A 15,889-nucleotide genomic window follows, 5' to 3' on the forward strand; every position below is an offset into this window, starting at 1 on the left:
AGCTTCTTTGCTATAACACTGAACTGTCAAATTAAACTGTCCTGACAGACAAGTCTTTTCTTCCAAGCTAGAATTCCCCTGGCTGTGAGTACAGCCTGAATTCTTCAAGGCACGTTTGTAAGGGACACGGTAACAGAAATTGCAAGGTTCAGCCTTAAGCAGAGTCCATAGCCCTAAGGCTATATTTGTATAATACATACCTCAAGTATTTATTACCCGAAAAAAGCATCAGAAGGTGAATTTCAAGAGCACTAGAAATGAGAAAGCATCCAAATTAACCTAAAATTGATAGGAGGAGAATTCAGAGAGAATAGCATATTCCTTCTGGGATACTAGCGTTCCCCACATTGCAAAATTTCATACCTACCTCAAATTGAAATTCATAGTCCATAATCCTCTCACAGTAGGAAGCAGAGGGAAGGAAGATACATTGGATGGAAGAACGAGGGGTTTATGTCAAAAAAAAAAAATTATTCTTCCTCCCCAAAGTGGCTGAAAAAGCCTCCGGCAACCTGACTCAGAGCACAGGTTGCACAATGCAGTTACACTGGGCACTTTAGCTCTTAATCTATCTACTTACCTTTTCCTAAATATTGAAAAAAATCTCAGCCTTTCTCCCACTCCTCAAGTCTTCTGACTTTTCCCCAGCCTTCCAATGACTGTTGAAAATTCACATCACAGGTTCAGAACGCTCCTCACCAAGTGCTTTTAATACTTCCAGGCTCAAGTTACTTCAAGTTACTCAATCCATCAAAATGTTTCCTGTCAGCAGTTGCTGTTTAACATACTAACTTGCTACCAATCAATTAGAAAATATTTTACCATCATAATATATTGCACTATTTCTGTTAAAACTGTTCATTACAGAAGCAGCTCTATGGAATATTTTTACCCTTCATGCAGTAGAGACCATTCATTTTAGCAATAACATAGATTTAATGCTCTCTGTTATATTTATTCCTTAAATATGTGCTCACAAGTATTTTTTCCCCCATATCCTTGTAGCAGCAAGTACGTTTCCAGTACAAACTACCATCATTCCTTCAACTTTCCAGATTTACCATGTACTAAATACATACTAGTTTCAGCACTGATTTCCATTGCCTTCTTAACTGGACAACATTTTAAAATGAAATAGTGATTTCTAAATAGTATTTGCAGCTGTTTACAGCCTTCAGAAACATCACCTACTGCTTAAAAATGATGACTTAGCGTGCATTTACAGGGGAAGGCAAACATTGGCTCAGAAATTTGCAAGCATTACCCTTTACAGATTTCTTTACGAATTATCATAATAAAATGGCTCTCATTATAACATTGCAAATTCAACATGCAAGCCTGGAGGAGAAAAAAAAACAAACAAAAAACACACGTGCGGGCTTGAGAGAGCAGTCACCGGGCAAAAGTCAGCCCTGCACAACACACCAAAATCAGGGCTAGACAGTACTTCAGTAGCATTACGGAGTGAAAGATAAGCCTAAATGAAGAACAGGAAATACAAATATACTGAGCAAATTACTCTTCTATTATCTAATCAATAAGTCTGACTCCTCTTGGTTTTGTAGTTATAAATTCATCACTGCATTAAAATATCAGCAAGCTCTCAAAATAGATTACATATTATACGTAACCAGATTAGATGTAGAAATTTTGGAATGTACTTGTTGTGCTCTCCAAAGCCTAAAGTCTCTAATCTGTACATCTTGCCAGGCATTGCCATAAAATGCACTTGCCCTGTGCCAATAAGTATCTTTCAGGACACAGAACAACCGGGAGGAGGAACAAGGTTGGATATGTTGAAGATTACTACAAAATAAAGGTACTGGAGACAAACATGAATTTTGCAACTACCCAGACAGTTTATTATAAAATAGTCTGCAACACAGCAGCAAAAAACAGTTCTTCAGGAACAATACTCAATAAACAAAGTCAATCTGTTTTTACAGACAACTTAAAGATATCTTCATCAAAAAGATGGAAATTACTGAGGGAAACCAAGACGCATTCACAGGCTGTACTTCAACCAGCCTATGAGCTTACAGGAAAACCCAAACACAAAGGAATTAGCAAAATAATCTACTCTTTTAAAGCTGTTGTCTGGTATCTGAGAAAAACACAGTTTCCCAGTAAACTTGCTTTCAATCCACTCTACCAAAATAAACTACAGAAAAGTCATCTAAAAACACAGCATTTATTTTTAAACCTGGAAGGATTATGAAATAAACCTTTATCAGTCCAGGATAGATTTGAAATCTTTACAAATAGATGGTTCTGTCACTGTCTTCAGTAGTGCCTTAGTATCCTTTGGGATCTTCCGGAATAGCTGCATCATACCTACAAGAAGGTCAGAAATAATACATTACTAATGCAGGTAACTACAGGTTTTTCTTAGGCAAAATGCTAGTAAGTCATGAAATGAATACGAACTCAATCCAATAGAAAAGTTGGAATACAAAGATAAAAAGGCCATAGTAAGATGTGCTCTTCTTCTTCTGCCCTTAAACAAGGCAGATAACTGCTAGTAAATAAAAAGGTTAAAAATCATTCATTAAAACATTAACATACTACGGAAAACCAAGGAGTAAATTCCTCCTATTATGTCATTAGAACACTTGCTTGTATCTAATTTTATTTATTTTTTTTTGAAAAGTACAAGACCAATTACTCAACAACTATATCCACCAAAAATATCTTCCATCAAAGAAGTGTTAGTCTGAAAGACCCTATTTTAAACAATGCTCATGACAAAGGACAGGTCATTATCTAGCTGTTAATGTGTATCTACAGGAGGAAGGTATTCCCAAACTGTTTTTTTTTTTTTCCTCTACTTTCAGATACAGCACCAAAGTAGCCTATGTTTTGAGCTGACATATGTAAAAAGAGGAAAAAATAAAATAAAATCATGGAGAAAGCACCTGTTCCTCTAACAGTGACCACAGAGATTCTCCCCCTATGTTCCCTCGTAAGACCAGATATGTTAACTGGGAAGCTGCACTTAAGGTGGAAGATTTTGGAGACTAAACAAGGCTTTTAAATCAGGAATAAATTTTTTACAACAGTACATAACAGTTTTGAAATAGAGAAGATCATTGAAGTCTACAGTCAATAGAAGTAAAGACAATAAAAAAAGACTTTTTAAAGATTAGAAAGAACATACAAAATCCTAGCAACCTAGCAATCCTGGTTTAGGTCCGTTACCTAAACGGTTGGTGAAATTGTCAATGGTGCAGAAAGGCAGAAGTGCTCAATAAACATTTGCTCTGTATTTAGAAAGGAGATAGATTACGTATTCCTATCTTATCATGAAAAGAAAAGACTCTTGCTCCTTTCCCAACTGGTAATAATAGGAGGGATGTTAAACAGTAACTATGTTTTAAGTGCTTAACTCTGAAGAATGACGACAACTTGTACTGATAAGTCACTGATGTTGATATTTAACAGGTTTTGGAACCCGGGGAAAAACCTCCTCCCAAAAACCCGTAAGCTCGATATTGATTGCCAAGGAGAATAATGGAAATGCATGTGCAGGGACACAAGTAAAAAATTAAGTGTATATCAATTTCCATCCATTGACACGGTCTCACAGGTGCTGTATGTTTTATAAGGCTGATACAACTCCAAAAATGACATCAAAATTTGTAGTTGTTCAGTCAGCACAGGTGCTATTACCAGCCTTAGTTATCTCCGTGCTGCAGCTCTGTGCCAAACAGAGATACTGAACTAGCTTCACCTTAGAGGAAGGCACCTGAGAACCAGTGACTGTGCTGTCACGGCTCCTCTGAAATCCACACATGCTGCCTGCTTTCCAAAAGTAAGACAAACTTTAAAACACGGTGTTTAAAATTAGCTCTAGTATTTCTATACTATGCTTAGCTCCAAATGTCTTTACAGCCTGATGTTCTGATCACAATAACAACGTTACGCAGAAATAAATCTGATGTAGGCAAAACAAAACTAACCTGTGAGACTTGAGCAGAAAGCTACCCATCAATGTCTTTTCAAGTGGATTTTTAGTGGGTTCCAGGACATTCAGTATCTTAATAAACTCATTTGGAAAAGTATAGAAATATAAACAACATGTACACTCAGGTGAGTGAAAAACAAGCCTTTAACCTATGATCAGAGTTCTCAGAGACAAAGAGATAAAGATGTACATTCACATCAAGATTAAGCTATGCCTTATCACCACAGATCACAAGGCATCTTTGTACACCTTTGCAGTACCAACACGCTGATGCCTCACCCTCCCTACTACTCATCATCGGGTGCCTTCTCAATTATTTAAAAAAAAAAGTTTGAAACCTCAACCTGCTCTTCAAGGACGGGAGAAGGAAGGTGGGAAGCAAATAAATACCTGGTCAAAGCACCACTCAATTTGCAGTCACTGGTACGGAAGTATTCAAGCTGCATGACAAGCTGACCCCCAAACAGCAGCCCTCCTGCCCAGTTACGCAGTAGCTCTTCTGAGGGCTTTTCATATAAACAGCAACTACAGAAGTGTTTCACCAAGCAGTGTACAAACCCTTGCTGCTTAGAAGGTGGAACAGGGCTACTGGAAGAACAGGCAAGACCCCAGGGGGCTATAAGCAAAGGGAGACTCCTCAGAGTTGGCAGACAAGTTACCTGGGCCCCAGTGATCTGCTGACTGATCACAGCAAGTTTCCATCTTACAAGGTTCATAGTAAAACCAGCTCACAACCCACTATCTGTTTAGGAAGCTATTTGGAAAAAATCTCTGAACCCTTTCAGCAGCATACTTAAAGTCTGGTATTTCCAAAAGAAACTGTGCCTTGTAGATACAGAGTTGTTTTGACATTAAGGATGTGAAAAACAGGTTCAGCCTTGGAGAATGTCAGATTTATGGAAGAACAGGTGGAAATTACTCTTAAGAATGCCATCCCTAACTTTCCACTTGCCTTTGAACCTTTCCTGCTCCGCCTCCACAACACTCAGCAAGTACATTAAATAGCTCTCTCCAGGAATTTAAGAAATAAGGTCATTTAATTTCTGCAAGGGCAATTCTCACTGCCAGAGGAGTGATGGTGATAGATGGTGAGCTTTCCCTTCTTAGGTTAGAACTGCTCCAAACAGAGTGCAGAGGAGACATCAATAGCTGCCAGGAACATGCCAGGTACAGTCCCAGCCATCAGCTTGTTTCCTGTGAACGTTCCAGTTTCTTCTTTGTCACATTGTTCCACCAAAACCAAGCCTGTGTGCATTCAGGCTTCCCCACAGGTCTTTGATACAGGAAGGAAATGCCCAAGCAATGTCTTAGAGTGAGAATTATAGTCAGTGCTGAGATGGTCTGGAGCAGTGGCTGTACCTGCAGTACTGACTGCTTCACAAAAAGCTTCTGATGTTCACTTTTAATATCTTAGAATTGAAAGTTGCATTATTTCTGTGGCTCACCTGGGTACAGGCTACAGAACTAGTCAAGGAGATGGAGTTGCTCAGAGGCCAGGCACAGAGACAACTTCTTTCACCATGTAAAGGGTCAGAGATTTGCCAGCACTGTGACCATGTGACAGAGCACAGCAAGTGCTTCTGTTTTAAAGCATCCCCAGTGACCTTTTTAGGGGTAAGAGTTTACATCATGAGAGTAAATTTTGTTGGAGTTAATCTACATTTAAAAAAATAAATAAATAAATCTGAACCTTTGTATTTCATTTAATTAAGCCTGCTGAGAATAAGATCTACCCAGTCGTATTAAGATTTTTGAACTGTACAAACTCGATGGGCACCAAGTAACAGCAGCTGCCCCTTAAGGCTCTAGAACATCGTAACAAAAACATACCAAAATAACCTGCATATTTAAAAGTAATAGATTTCATTAAGATCAGCAAGCTTGTTACTGTGCATTTTAGAACAACATTTTGCTATAAGAAAACTTAAAAATCCATTAGATCACAAGTTTTAGTACAATTAATCAACCACATTTAAACTGTAAAAACAACGGAATACTTACAGAACTTCAGGGGCTTAAGCAAGCATTTGTAAACAACTTTGTGGTTTGACAGTTTGACAGTGAAGGCATGATAGCAGAGCCACTCTGCTGCCTCAGAAGGGAACATGCCAGATGCACCTCTGTTACCTAAAGTAAACCCTAGAGACAGAACAGGAAGATACTGAAAATTATGTGTATTCAGAAATATGTCTGACCCTCCCCCTTCTTTCTATAAAAAGAAAGTTTTGTTGTTGTTGTTTATTTACTAAAAGCACATGCAGTCAATGAAGTGTGCTAGGTCAGCAGAGGACTAAAAACTGAAAGAATTTATTATCTTTAGAAAGCGTAGTTAAAAAAAAAATGTTTTGTGATCCCTATTATGCACTATATATTTTTCGCTATTGATCTTTATCTCAGAATGAAACGACCAGGATACACATTCAAGGCTATTTATTTATCTTTAAAAACAATAAGCCACTTCACTGCAATTAACATACCGTACCTGGATTTTTAGCTTTTAGCATAGAATAGCAGCACGATGCATTCTCAGCGATGACTCTGAGGAAGAAATCAGGATTGTTCCTAACTTTCTGGTTGAATGGAAGTTGAATAACACAGGCATGGAACCTGTTTGCAAAAACAGCCTGTTTAATCACAAGTCATTTCCAATTTCAAATGAAATTATGACCATGTACCTTAGGCACTATACAACATTTAAAAGCAGCAAATGGCCTTTAGCCAAACCAACATTGTTAGCATATGAAACATCTCCTATATACAAATCCCTGGAGTGTCACATGCTTAAGATGTTTGTTTGTAAATTCTGTGCTGAAACAAGAGGTTAAGTCACCTCTTTCAGTAACAGAATTATCTTCTCAACACAATGATTGTCTTATGTGGAGGAAAAGTTAAACTCACTTCCTCACCAGTTCCACTACCACAAATCACTCTGCCAGTGAACACACACACAATTTGAGAGAGGAAGGGGAGGAAGGAAAAACAAAACCACCACCACCAAATTCTGTTCTTCACGAAAACAGACTTCCAAATGATTTAGTGTACCATAGATCAGTATACTCACACTTGTCTATTTTGAAATTAATTCTATGGAAATTAATTGTATTGCTCCCTTACCCCTTAGTTTGGGCATATTTTAAAACCGTTGGCCTACATGGAATATTTTGAATAAATACAACAGCTTATCTTTTTGGAATTACTCAACAATGTATATACTCAGGTAATTTATTAAATTAACACAGCAAAAGAAATCCTCAAATGCTTAGGATTTGAAGTGTTTACTTGCAAATATTTAAAGGATGAACTGCACTGTGCCACACTGTTAGAATGGCAGATGGTTTTGCAAAGGTATACTAAGGTAAAGACCTTTGTTAGTTTGTCACCATAACAGCAAACAGAATTAACTTTAATCATGTGCAACAGCTTAGAAAATCTTGTATCAGTCAAAACAGAAGTGTTAAAAAGATTTTAAAGTATTACTTCACAAGATAAGCCCTATTACACGTCTTGGACATAATAATGATATGGATGGGGGGGTAATGCAGACCAAGCTGTCTTTAAGAACAAAACTAAAGTGTCACTTCCTAACAAGTACAAGCCTAGCAAAAGAGCAACATGTTTGTGAAGAGAGAAACACCTCTTCTTTTTTTTTTTGTGTGTGGTAAAACAATGAACAATAATTCTTAATGGACTAACTCTTCAGTCACAAATCAGAGGAAACAAGAAACTGACTTTTTCATTGTTTGGCATTCAGAAGCGATAACAGGCTTAAATTCAATCAGAAAACAGTATAAACACAAGCCTATTACCTCCTGTTGTCACCAACAGGGTTGTGTTTAACCAAAAAAAAAAAAAGATTTAGAGCATAACGATCTCATGGCAACAACATAAGCATCCACCAGAAAGAGTCTAAATAAAGGGATTTAAGCCTGTGAAGCAGGGCACTACTTCACTACTTGATCTTTATGCTACTTTTTAGTCCAGGGATTCTCCTATCTCAGTTGGAGCAGCCACTGAAAAGTTTTTGACACACAGAGATGACTGTTTTCTCCCAACCTGCTTATCAATTGTGATTTCTTTCCCTTCATCCTAGTTCAAAGCATTCATTTCCTCTGCCAGTCAAGAAAAGCTCACAAAAGCCAACAACATTTTTATCAGCTAAGAAGTAATTAAGGCATTATCAACATCTAAGAAACTGCAATTAACTTGTAAGGACGAAACTTCACTTAAGGCAGAGCTATATAGGTCGAAGTTCAGTATGATTTTCACAGATAAGAAGTTCTAAATATAAATTGGTTTATAAGTAATATGGCTTCTTATCATCTTCCTGGGGCAAAACAAACTGTTCTTCTTGAGATCAGCTGTAAATATCCTGGGACACTGAAAACTCATTTAGTGAAATGTCACTTAAACACGCATACAAATATAATCCTCTACCTGAATCTTATATTATGTAAGAACAGTCCTGAGACAAGAATAGTGTGACCTACTACTACATTTACCACTGCACATTTTCATGGCATACATTTTGCTAGTCCATAGCTCCTCTATGTGTCAGGAGGGTGTCAAGAAACATTCACAAAACACAGCGACCTACCTGTAAGCCTGAAGTAAAAATATCTTGTAGACGTTAATGAAAACTGTTTTAAGGCTATTGATCTAGAACAGAACAGAAATAGAGCCATGGGAATATTTTTGTGTTACCGTATTATTTGTTCAATAGCAAAAGATGACAGAAATCTAGAGGAAAACATTTTATGCAATACACTTCCATAATGTTTATGATGTACTTAAGCAACAACAGCCTCAGCACAGAGCGCTCAGTTCTGGAAGGTACTGAGACCCCATATGTTAGATGATTCCAAGACTTCCAAATTACGTGTATAATCTTTCAAAATCAACTCTTGGGTCAGAACTCAAAGCACTTTAATGGTCTTTATCACTGATGAAAATATTTCCAAACATTCACTTCTATAGTCCCACCTGTAAATCGAGAAACAAGCCATGGCATTTCAGTTTAAGGACTGCAAGCAATTTGTGTTTCATGTTTTTCCCAGCTGTTCTGTTTGAATTGAAGGAAAGACTTGATCTGATAGAAGTACAGGAATAGCTAGAAAAAAAGAGAAAATAATTAGACTCCATAGGCTAACAGACTAAATTAAATTCTGTGAAATGAGACTCATTTAACTTCTCATCTTACAGAAATTGTCGGGTAATCAATGAGCCAACCGCAAAAGGATGACTATAACAAAATCCAAACTAGAAACAGACTGGACATTGTGGCATTAAGTCTATTATCTAGGGAATTACTTCAGTGAAGAAAAAATTGCCTTGTTATTTAAAATAAAAATCAATTAAGGGTCATGGGTTGTTTGTTAAACTGGTTTTTTAAACTGGTTTTATTTCTAAAAGACGTGGTCTAGCCACACCATTATTACTGACTACAGCAATAACCAGGTAATACTCGGTGATCCATGAAATACCAGAGTTTAGGCTGGAAGCTGGCTCAGTTTACCTTTGCCCAACAACCTGTGTTCCGCTTACTTATGTTGAGCTTATCAAAACCAAGGAGACCTTTCTAAGAAACAGCTTCAGTATCCTGTTAAACTTTTTGGAAGACTACTGAAGAACTTCACCACTTGGGCAATGAAAAACGTCCTCTTAATTCCTCACTTAAGCATATTCACAGGCTGTTTATATTAAAAACGGTCAACATCATAACAATATTATCATTCAGTTTAAACAGCTCTTTACTACTGTCCATCTTTAAGAAATGTCTAACACCAGCAGTCTGTAAAAATGGTCTATAGAGCTTTTCAGCAGCAAACATTCTCCCATCCTGAGTTTTATGCTGGTTCAGTCAGACTTCCTCGTGTATATACTCAAGGTCGCCAGTTTAAAGACAGGTTACTTCTCTCTTACACTAACATCTGAAATACATCAGAGGAAAAAACGTTCTGGTGCTGAAAGGATTACTTATCCCTCTGGTGTATAAAAAATTGGTCACAATCAATCATGTAGTTCATGTAATACTACTATTTTTAGTAAGGTACATAAAATATCAGAAGTCCAGAACACTAAGTGTGCTCGTGCATAATGGTGAAAGAAGCTGAACTGAGGTGATCAAACAGAATTTCTCAGAAACCATGCAGTCACCATACGGTGTATGACTTCTGTCCGCTGGAGAGCTGCATCGCATTCGATGAGGTTACTTTTTACATGCATTCCACCAGGATGGAATGAAGAAAGTAACAGGCTGTACAGCAAAATAAAACATTTAAGCTGTTGTATAAGAAACAGAATTGTAAAGTTTATTTTGCAGTGAATTCAACTACACTACTCACAACACACTCCCGTATTTCTTGCACTGTGTATAAGACACTGATACTCGAATATACAACTATTTACCTGGAGTAATCGCAGTAAACCTCAAGTGTCTGTGTATCCAATAATAAGCCACACCATGGGATCAAACGACAGTTTGGCAGCTGTTTAAATTCGGAACATTCTGGGATATCGTCAACAGAAAAATTCACCACTGTCTTTTTGGGGTTTATCAAAAAGCCATACTCAGGAATGCCCATTGCTAGAGTCCTAAAACGAATACAGGCAGTTAGCCTAAGCCCTGACAAAGAAAAAAACAAACAAAACCAAAAAAATCTACAAACAAATCCCCCCAGCATGATGCAAACAGCCTTGCATGAAAGGACAGGAAGCCAAGAATAAAGAGAAACATGACCAGCTGTGGTGGTTTTACCGTGCTGGGCAGCTAAACCCCACAACCGCTCTCACTCCCCCTCCTTTAGATGAGGAGGGGGAGAAGTAAAGCAAAGAACAACTCACGGGTTGAGATAAGGATAACTTAATTAAACGGAAATAATTATAATAATTAAATAAAGACTACCATGAACTAAACAATTTAACTAAGGGGAAATAAAAAGGGAAAGGGGAAAAGGGAGGGGAAAAGGGAAAATAAAAAGAAGGGAGGAAAACAAACAAACAAAATAAATGAAGGCTATATGGAAGTGCAGAGGAAAGAAATTACTCTCTACTTCCCACAAATGAGAGATGATTGACCACGTCCTTGAAGCAAGGCCTCAACGCACGCAGCCGGTGTTGAGAGGAGGACCAACGTTTTCCCAACGAGAGCCCACCCCTCCCCTCTTCTTCCTGTTTCCCCCTTTTATTGCTGAGTGTGACACCACATGGTATGGAATATCCCTTTGATTGGTTTAGGTCAGCTGCCCTACTGATGTTTCTCTCCTCACTTTTTGCCCATCCCCTAGGAGGGTTAGAGAAAAGCCCAATACTGTGCCACTGCTGCTCAGCAGTAGACACAACACTGGTGTGATAACACTGCTGTTCCAGCTACAAGTACAGAGTGCAGCACTGTATGGGCTGCTGCCAGGAAAGTTAACATTCCAGCCAGACCCGTTACAACCTCCACCCCTTATTCTATAACATTTGTGTCACACTCAGATCCCCATACTTTAGCATACAAGCATCCTCATCATTATTCCTTGTCCTTAAACAGGACATGAATAATCCTTGTCCTTAAATAGGACAAGGATTTAACAGGACAGAATTAATAGGCAGATGTATCTTCTCATTCCATAGGTCTTTCTTAGAAAATGTTCATAAGAACTGTTGATGATTAGGTCTTCATCTGCCAAAGTGGCCACTCAAGGCAGGTGGAGTTGGATGTCTGGACACGAGCACCAGCTTAGCTCAAGTCCTTGTTGCACTGCCCAGCTCCTTGCAACATTGACCTGTCATTGATCCTACAGCATCTTCCTACAACATATAACTTAGATTACAGATTAGTTTTCTCTCAATGTCAAATCTCCTTGAGGCACACACTTGATATCCCCATTCTTTTGCATGACCCACCAGGTATACCCTGGTCCTTGGGCGAAGACAATCCCACGAGTGGGTTTGCCTTTTCCCGAGGCAGGAGCAACCCACAGTGCCTTCCCCATCCACCTTCCTACATGCACTACGGGAACTTTAGCTCCTTTCACAGTGTGTAGGGGTTTTGTTTCGGCAGGACCAGCATGGCTGTCAGACCCCCTATTGTTAACTAGCCAAGTGGCCTCTGGTAGATTTGCGTCCCATTGTTTCCATGTCCCAGCACCTAATGCTTGTAACATAGTCTTTAACAGTCCATTGTACCTCTCAGCCTTCCCAGAGGCTTGTGGGTGATAAGTGATGTGGTACACCCACTCAATACCATGCCTCTTTGCCCAGGAGGTAACAAGATTGTTTCGGAAATGACTCCCGTTGTCAGACTCAATTCTCTCTGGTGTACCATGACGCCACAATACTTGTCTTTCCAGGCCCAAGATAGTGTTTCGGGCTGTGGCATGGTTTACAGGGTATGTTTGCAGCCACCCAGTAGTTGCTTCTACCATGGTGAGTATGTACCGTTTGCCTTGGCGGGTTTTTGGAAGTGGTCCAATATAGTCAATTTGCCAGGCCTCACCATATTGAAACCCTAGCCATCTCCCCCTGTTCCAGGGAGATTTTACCTTCACGGCTTTCTTGATTGCAGCACAGGTCTCACACTCATGGGTAACCTGTGTGATGGCCTCAATGGTCAAGTCCACCCCTCGATCACGAGCCCATCTGTAAGTGGCATCCCTCCCCAGATGTCCTGATGTTTCCTGGGCCCATCGAGCTACACACAGCTCACCCTTACGTTTCCCAGTCTAGGTCCACCTGAGCCACTTCAATTTTCGAAGCTCTATCCTCTTCTTCATTGTTCCGATGTTCTACAGTAGCGCGACTCTTGGGCATGTAGGCATCTACATGACGTACTTTAACATCCAGGTTTTCTACCCAGGCAGCAATATCTTGCCACAGGGTAGCAGCACAGATAGGTTTACCTCTGCGCTGCCAGTTGCTCTCTTTCCATTGCTGCAGCCACCCCCACAGAGCATTTGCCACCATCCATGAGTCAGTATAAAGATACAACACTGGCCAATTTTCTCTTTCAGCGATATCTAGGGCTAGTTGTATGGCTTTTACTTCTGCATACTGACTCGACTCACCTTCCCCTTCCATGGCCTCCACAACTCGTCACATGGGATTCCACACAGCAGCTTTCCATTTCCGATGGCTCCCTATCACACGGCAGGATCCGTCAGTAAACAACGCATACCGCTTTCTGTCTTCTGGCAACTCATTGTATGGTGGTGCCTCTTCAGCACGGGTTACCTCTTCTGTTGGCACTCCGAAATCGCTGCCTTCCGGCCAGTCCATAATCTCTTCCAGGATTCCTGGGCAATTGGGTTTTCCCATTCGAGCCCGCTGTGTAATTAGCGCTATCCACTTACTCCATGTAGCATCAGTTGCATGGTGTGTAGTGGGAATTTTCTCTTTGAACATCCAATGTAACACAGGTAGCCGCGGTGCCAAGAGGAGCTGTGCCTCTGTACCCACAACTTCTGAAGCAGCTCGAACACCCTCATATGCTGTATTTCTTTTTCAGTTGGGGTGTAATTGGCTTCTGATCCTCGATAGCCCCAACTCCAGAAGCCCAGAGGTCGGCCTCGAGTTTCTTCTGGAGTTTTCTGCCAAAGGCTCCAGGTGAGGCCATGCTCCCCAGCTGCAGTGTACAGTATATTTTGCACAGCTGGTCCAGTACGGACAGGCCCAAGGGCTACTGCACGAGCTATTTCGTGTTTGATTTGTTCAAATGCCTGTTGTTGCTCAGGGCCCCACTCAAAATAGTTTCTCTTTCGAGTCACTCGATATAGAGGATTCACAAGCTGACTATAGCCGGGCACATGCATTCTCCAGAATCCCACGAGGCCTAGGAAAGCTTGCGTTTCTTTTTTGCTAGTTGGCGGAGACATTGCTGTTATTTTATTGATCACATCCATTGGAATATGGCGACGTCCATCCTGCCATTTTACCCCCAAGAACTGGATTTCCTGTGCAGGCCCCTTGACCTTGCTCTGTTTAATGGCAAAACCAGCTTTCAGGAGAATTTGGATTATTTTCTTCCCTTTCTCAAAAACTTCTGCTGTGTTGCCCCACACGAGGATGTCGTCAATGTACTGAAGGTGCTCAGGGGCTCCCCCTTGCTCCAGTGCAGACTGGATCAGTCCATGGCAAATGGTAGGGCTGTGTTTCCACCCCTGGGGCAGCCGATTCCAGGTGTATTGGATGCCCCTCCAAGTGAAAGCAAACTGCGGCCTGCATGCTGCTGCCAAAGGGATGGAGAAAAATGCATTAGCAATATCAATTGTGGCGTACCACTTGGCTGCCTTTGACTCTAGTTTGTACTGAAGTTCTAGCATGTCCGGCACTGCAGCACTCAGTGGTGGCGTGACTTCATTCAGGCCTCGATAGTCCACTGTTAGCCTCCACTCGCCATTAGACTTTCGTACTGGCCATATAGGACTATTAAAGGGTGAGCGAGTCTTGCTGATTACTCCCTGACTCTCCAGTCGGTGAACCAACTCATGGATGGGAATCAGGGAGATTCGGTTGGTGCGATATTGCTGTCGGTGCACCGTTGTAGTAGCAATTGGTACCTGCGATTTCCCCCATCGCCTTACAGGTGATCACAAAGCTGCATCCTTCTGACTATGAAAAGCAGGAAGCAACTGACTGCACTGCAGATGCGAAGATTTTCTTAAGTTCCTTCAGTCAGCAGCTAGGTCCAGAATTAAAATCCCAGTAGAAATCTCCAACCATTTGAACTGCAACAGGTTTTTAGTTAAATCAACAAAAAAAGACCAAAAATATACCTATATGTACAGGCATGTATAAAGGAGATCAATGTGAACGACCCATAAGATGTTAATGCTTATTACTTTAAAGAATGTCATTAATAGCATACCTTAGAAAAGTTCTTGCATGCGTTAAATGTGGTGTAACCAGCAAAAAGTCATCAATGAGACGGATCAGGACTCTGCAATCAAGAAGAAAATGGCATTAAAGTTTTGGATATGTAATCCTTCCAAATCTGTTGTACTCTTCAGAGAAATTATTTGCCCATTTTAATTAATACAAACATAGAGGTTAATATGATTTCCAAAAGCAGACCTTATAAAGAAATTCTCAGTTTTGCTCCTTCCCTAAAAAAAAAAAAAAATATAAAAAAAAGAAAGCAAATGGGCAAGCTACATGAAACATGACAGGAATTTCCAGCACAGACTGGATGTACTAAGAGCCACACAGGGGCTTCTAACAAGGTGCCTTTACACCATTCCTAAATGCTGTGCTCTTTATAAGTCTCCCACCCACAGATCTAGGAAAACTTTTTTCACCTCTTTCCTTTCCAATCTTATGAATAAACACAAAAATTCCCCCACAAAACAGCAGCAATTACACCAAAGCAGCACAGATCTTTATGTGCACCACACTCCTGATGGAGCTGGAAATCCTTGAAATTCAAAATTAAACTTGAGAGAAAATGTGTAGCATATATACACACTGTACATTATGCGCTACTAGAACAGAGCATACAAAGAGCATCCAAATCTTCCTACCCATCCTTCTGTACCCCACTGAATAATTTGTTTTCCATGTCTCCATAGCACAAGCTACAAAGCAAGGTTGATAAAAGGGAGCCCTGTGGAATTCCAGAGCACTGTAAGTAGTAACTACAAAAGAATAAAAGAAAAAAAAAAGAATCAGAACATGCAACAAAAAGATTTCAATAGCCATTAAACATTATTTTTTTCAAGTATAACATATATTTCAATAATAAATATGCTGAAAGCTTGTTAGTTAACCTGACCTAATTTTTTTTTTCTTTCCTCTAAGAATCTAGATATGGCTCTAAAAGTTAAGTTTAGCAGTAGGAAAACAAACAAAAACCAACTAAAGCACATTTTTCTTTCTTATTAACAAAGTCCAGTAGACAATTGTCATTAAATGAAAGGAATTTACAACTGATCTCAAACCACAAAGCCT

The 15,889-nt window shown here is 39.8% G+C and overlaps 1 protein-coding gene and 1 long non-coding RNA gene across 3 annotated transcripts in view; both read right to left on the bottom strand.

Annotated features, from left to right (window-relative positions):
• Positions 1 to 122: 122 nt before the first annotated feature.
• On the bottom strand, positions 123 to 1,486 carry LOC137850797 (uncharacterized). Its single transcript, XR_011092818.1, has 3 exons — positions 581 to 1,486; positions 368 to 397; positions 123 to 251 (listed from the first exon to the last, which is right to left on the bottom strand). It is a non-coding gene; the product is annotated as an uncharacterized lncRNA (long non-coding RNA).
• Positions 1,487 to 1,835: 349 nt separating this feature from the next.
• The window catches only part of TERT (telomerase reverse transcriptase), a 31,891-nt gene continuing 17,837 nt past the window's right edge, over positions 1,836 to 15,889 (bottom strand). The window contains exons 9-17 of one of the 2 annotated variants that reach the window (XR_011092816.1): positions 15,463 to 15,576; positions 14,811 to 14,882; positions 10,370 to 10,555; positions 8,945 to 9,071; positions 8,559 to 8,620; positions 6,447 to 6,571; positions 5,966 to 6,103; positions 5,410 to 5,568; positions 1,836 to 2,334 (exon numbers count right to left, since the gene is read on the bottom strand). Coding sequence is in view for 1 of the 2 variants with exons in the window: in XM_068671211.1 (XP_068527312.1) it covers positions 2,231 to 2,334; positions 5,966 to 6,103; positions 6,447 to 6,571; positions 8,559 to 8,620; positions 8,945 to 9,071; positions 10,370 to 10,555; positions 14,811 to 14,882; positions 15,463 to 15,576 (928 nt within the window). In the remaining variant the exon portion in view is untranslated. The remainder of the gene's footprint in view (positions 2,335 to 5,409; positions 5,569 to 5,965; positions 6,104 to 6,446; positions 6,572 to 8,558; positions 8,621 to 8,944; positions 9,072 to 10,369; positions 10,556 to 14,810; positions 14,883 to 15,462; positions 15,577 to 15,889) is intronic. The other variant, XM_068671211.1, reaches the window with a different exon arrangement.

The sequence above is a fragment of the Anas acuta genome, chromosome 2, assembly GCF_963932015.1.
Source record: "Anas acuta chromosome 2, bAnaAcu1.1, whole genome shotgun sequence".
Classification (NCBI taxonomy): Eukaryota; Metazoa; Chordata; class Aves; order Anseriformes; family Anatidae; genus Anas; species Anas acuta.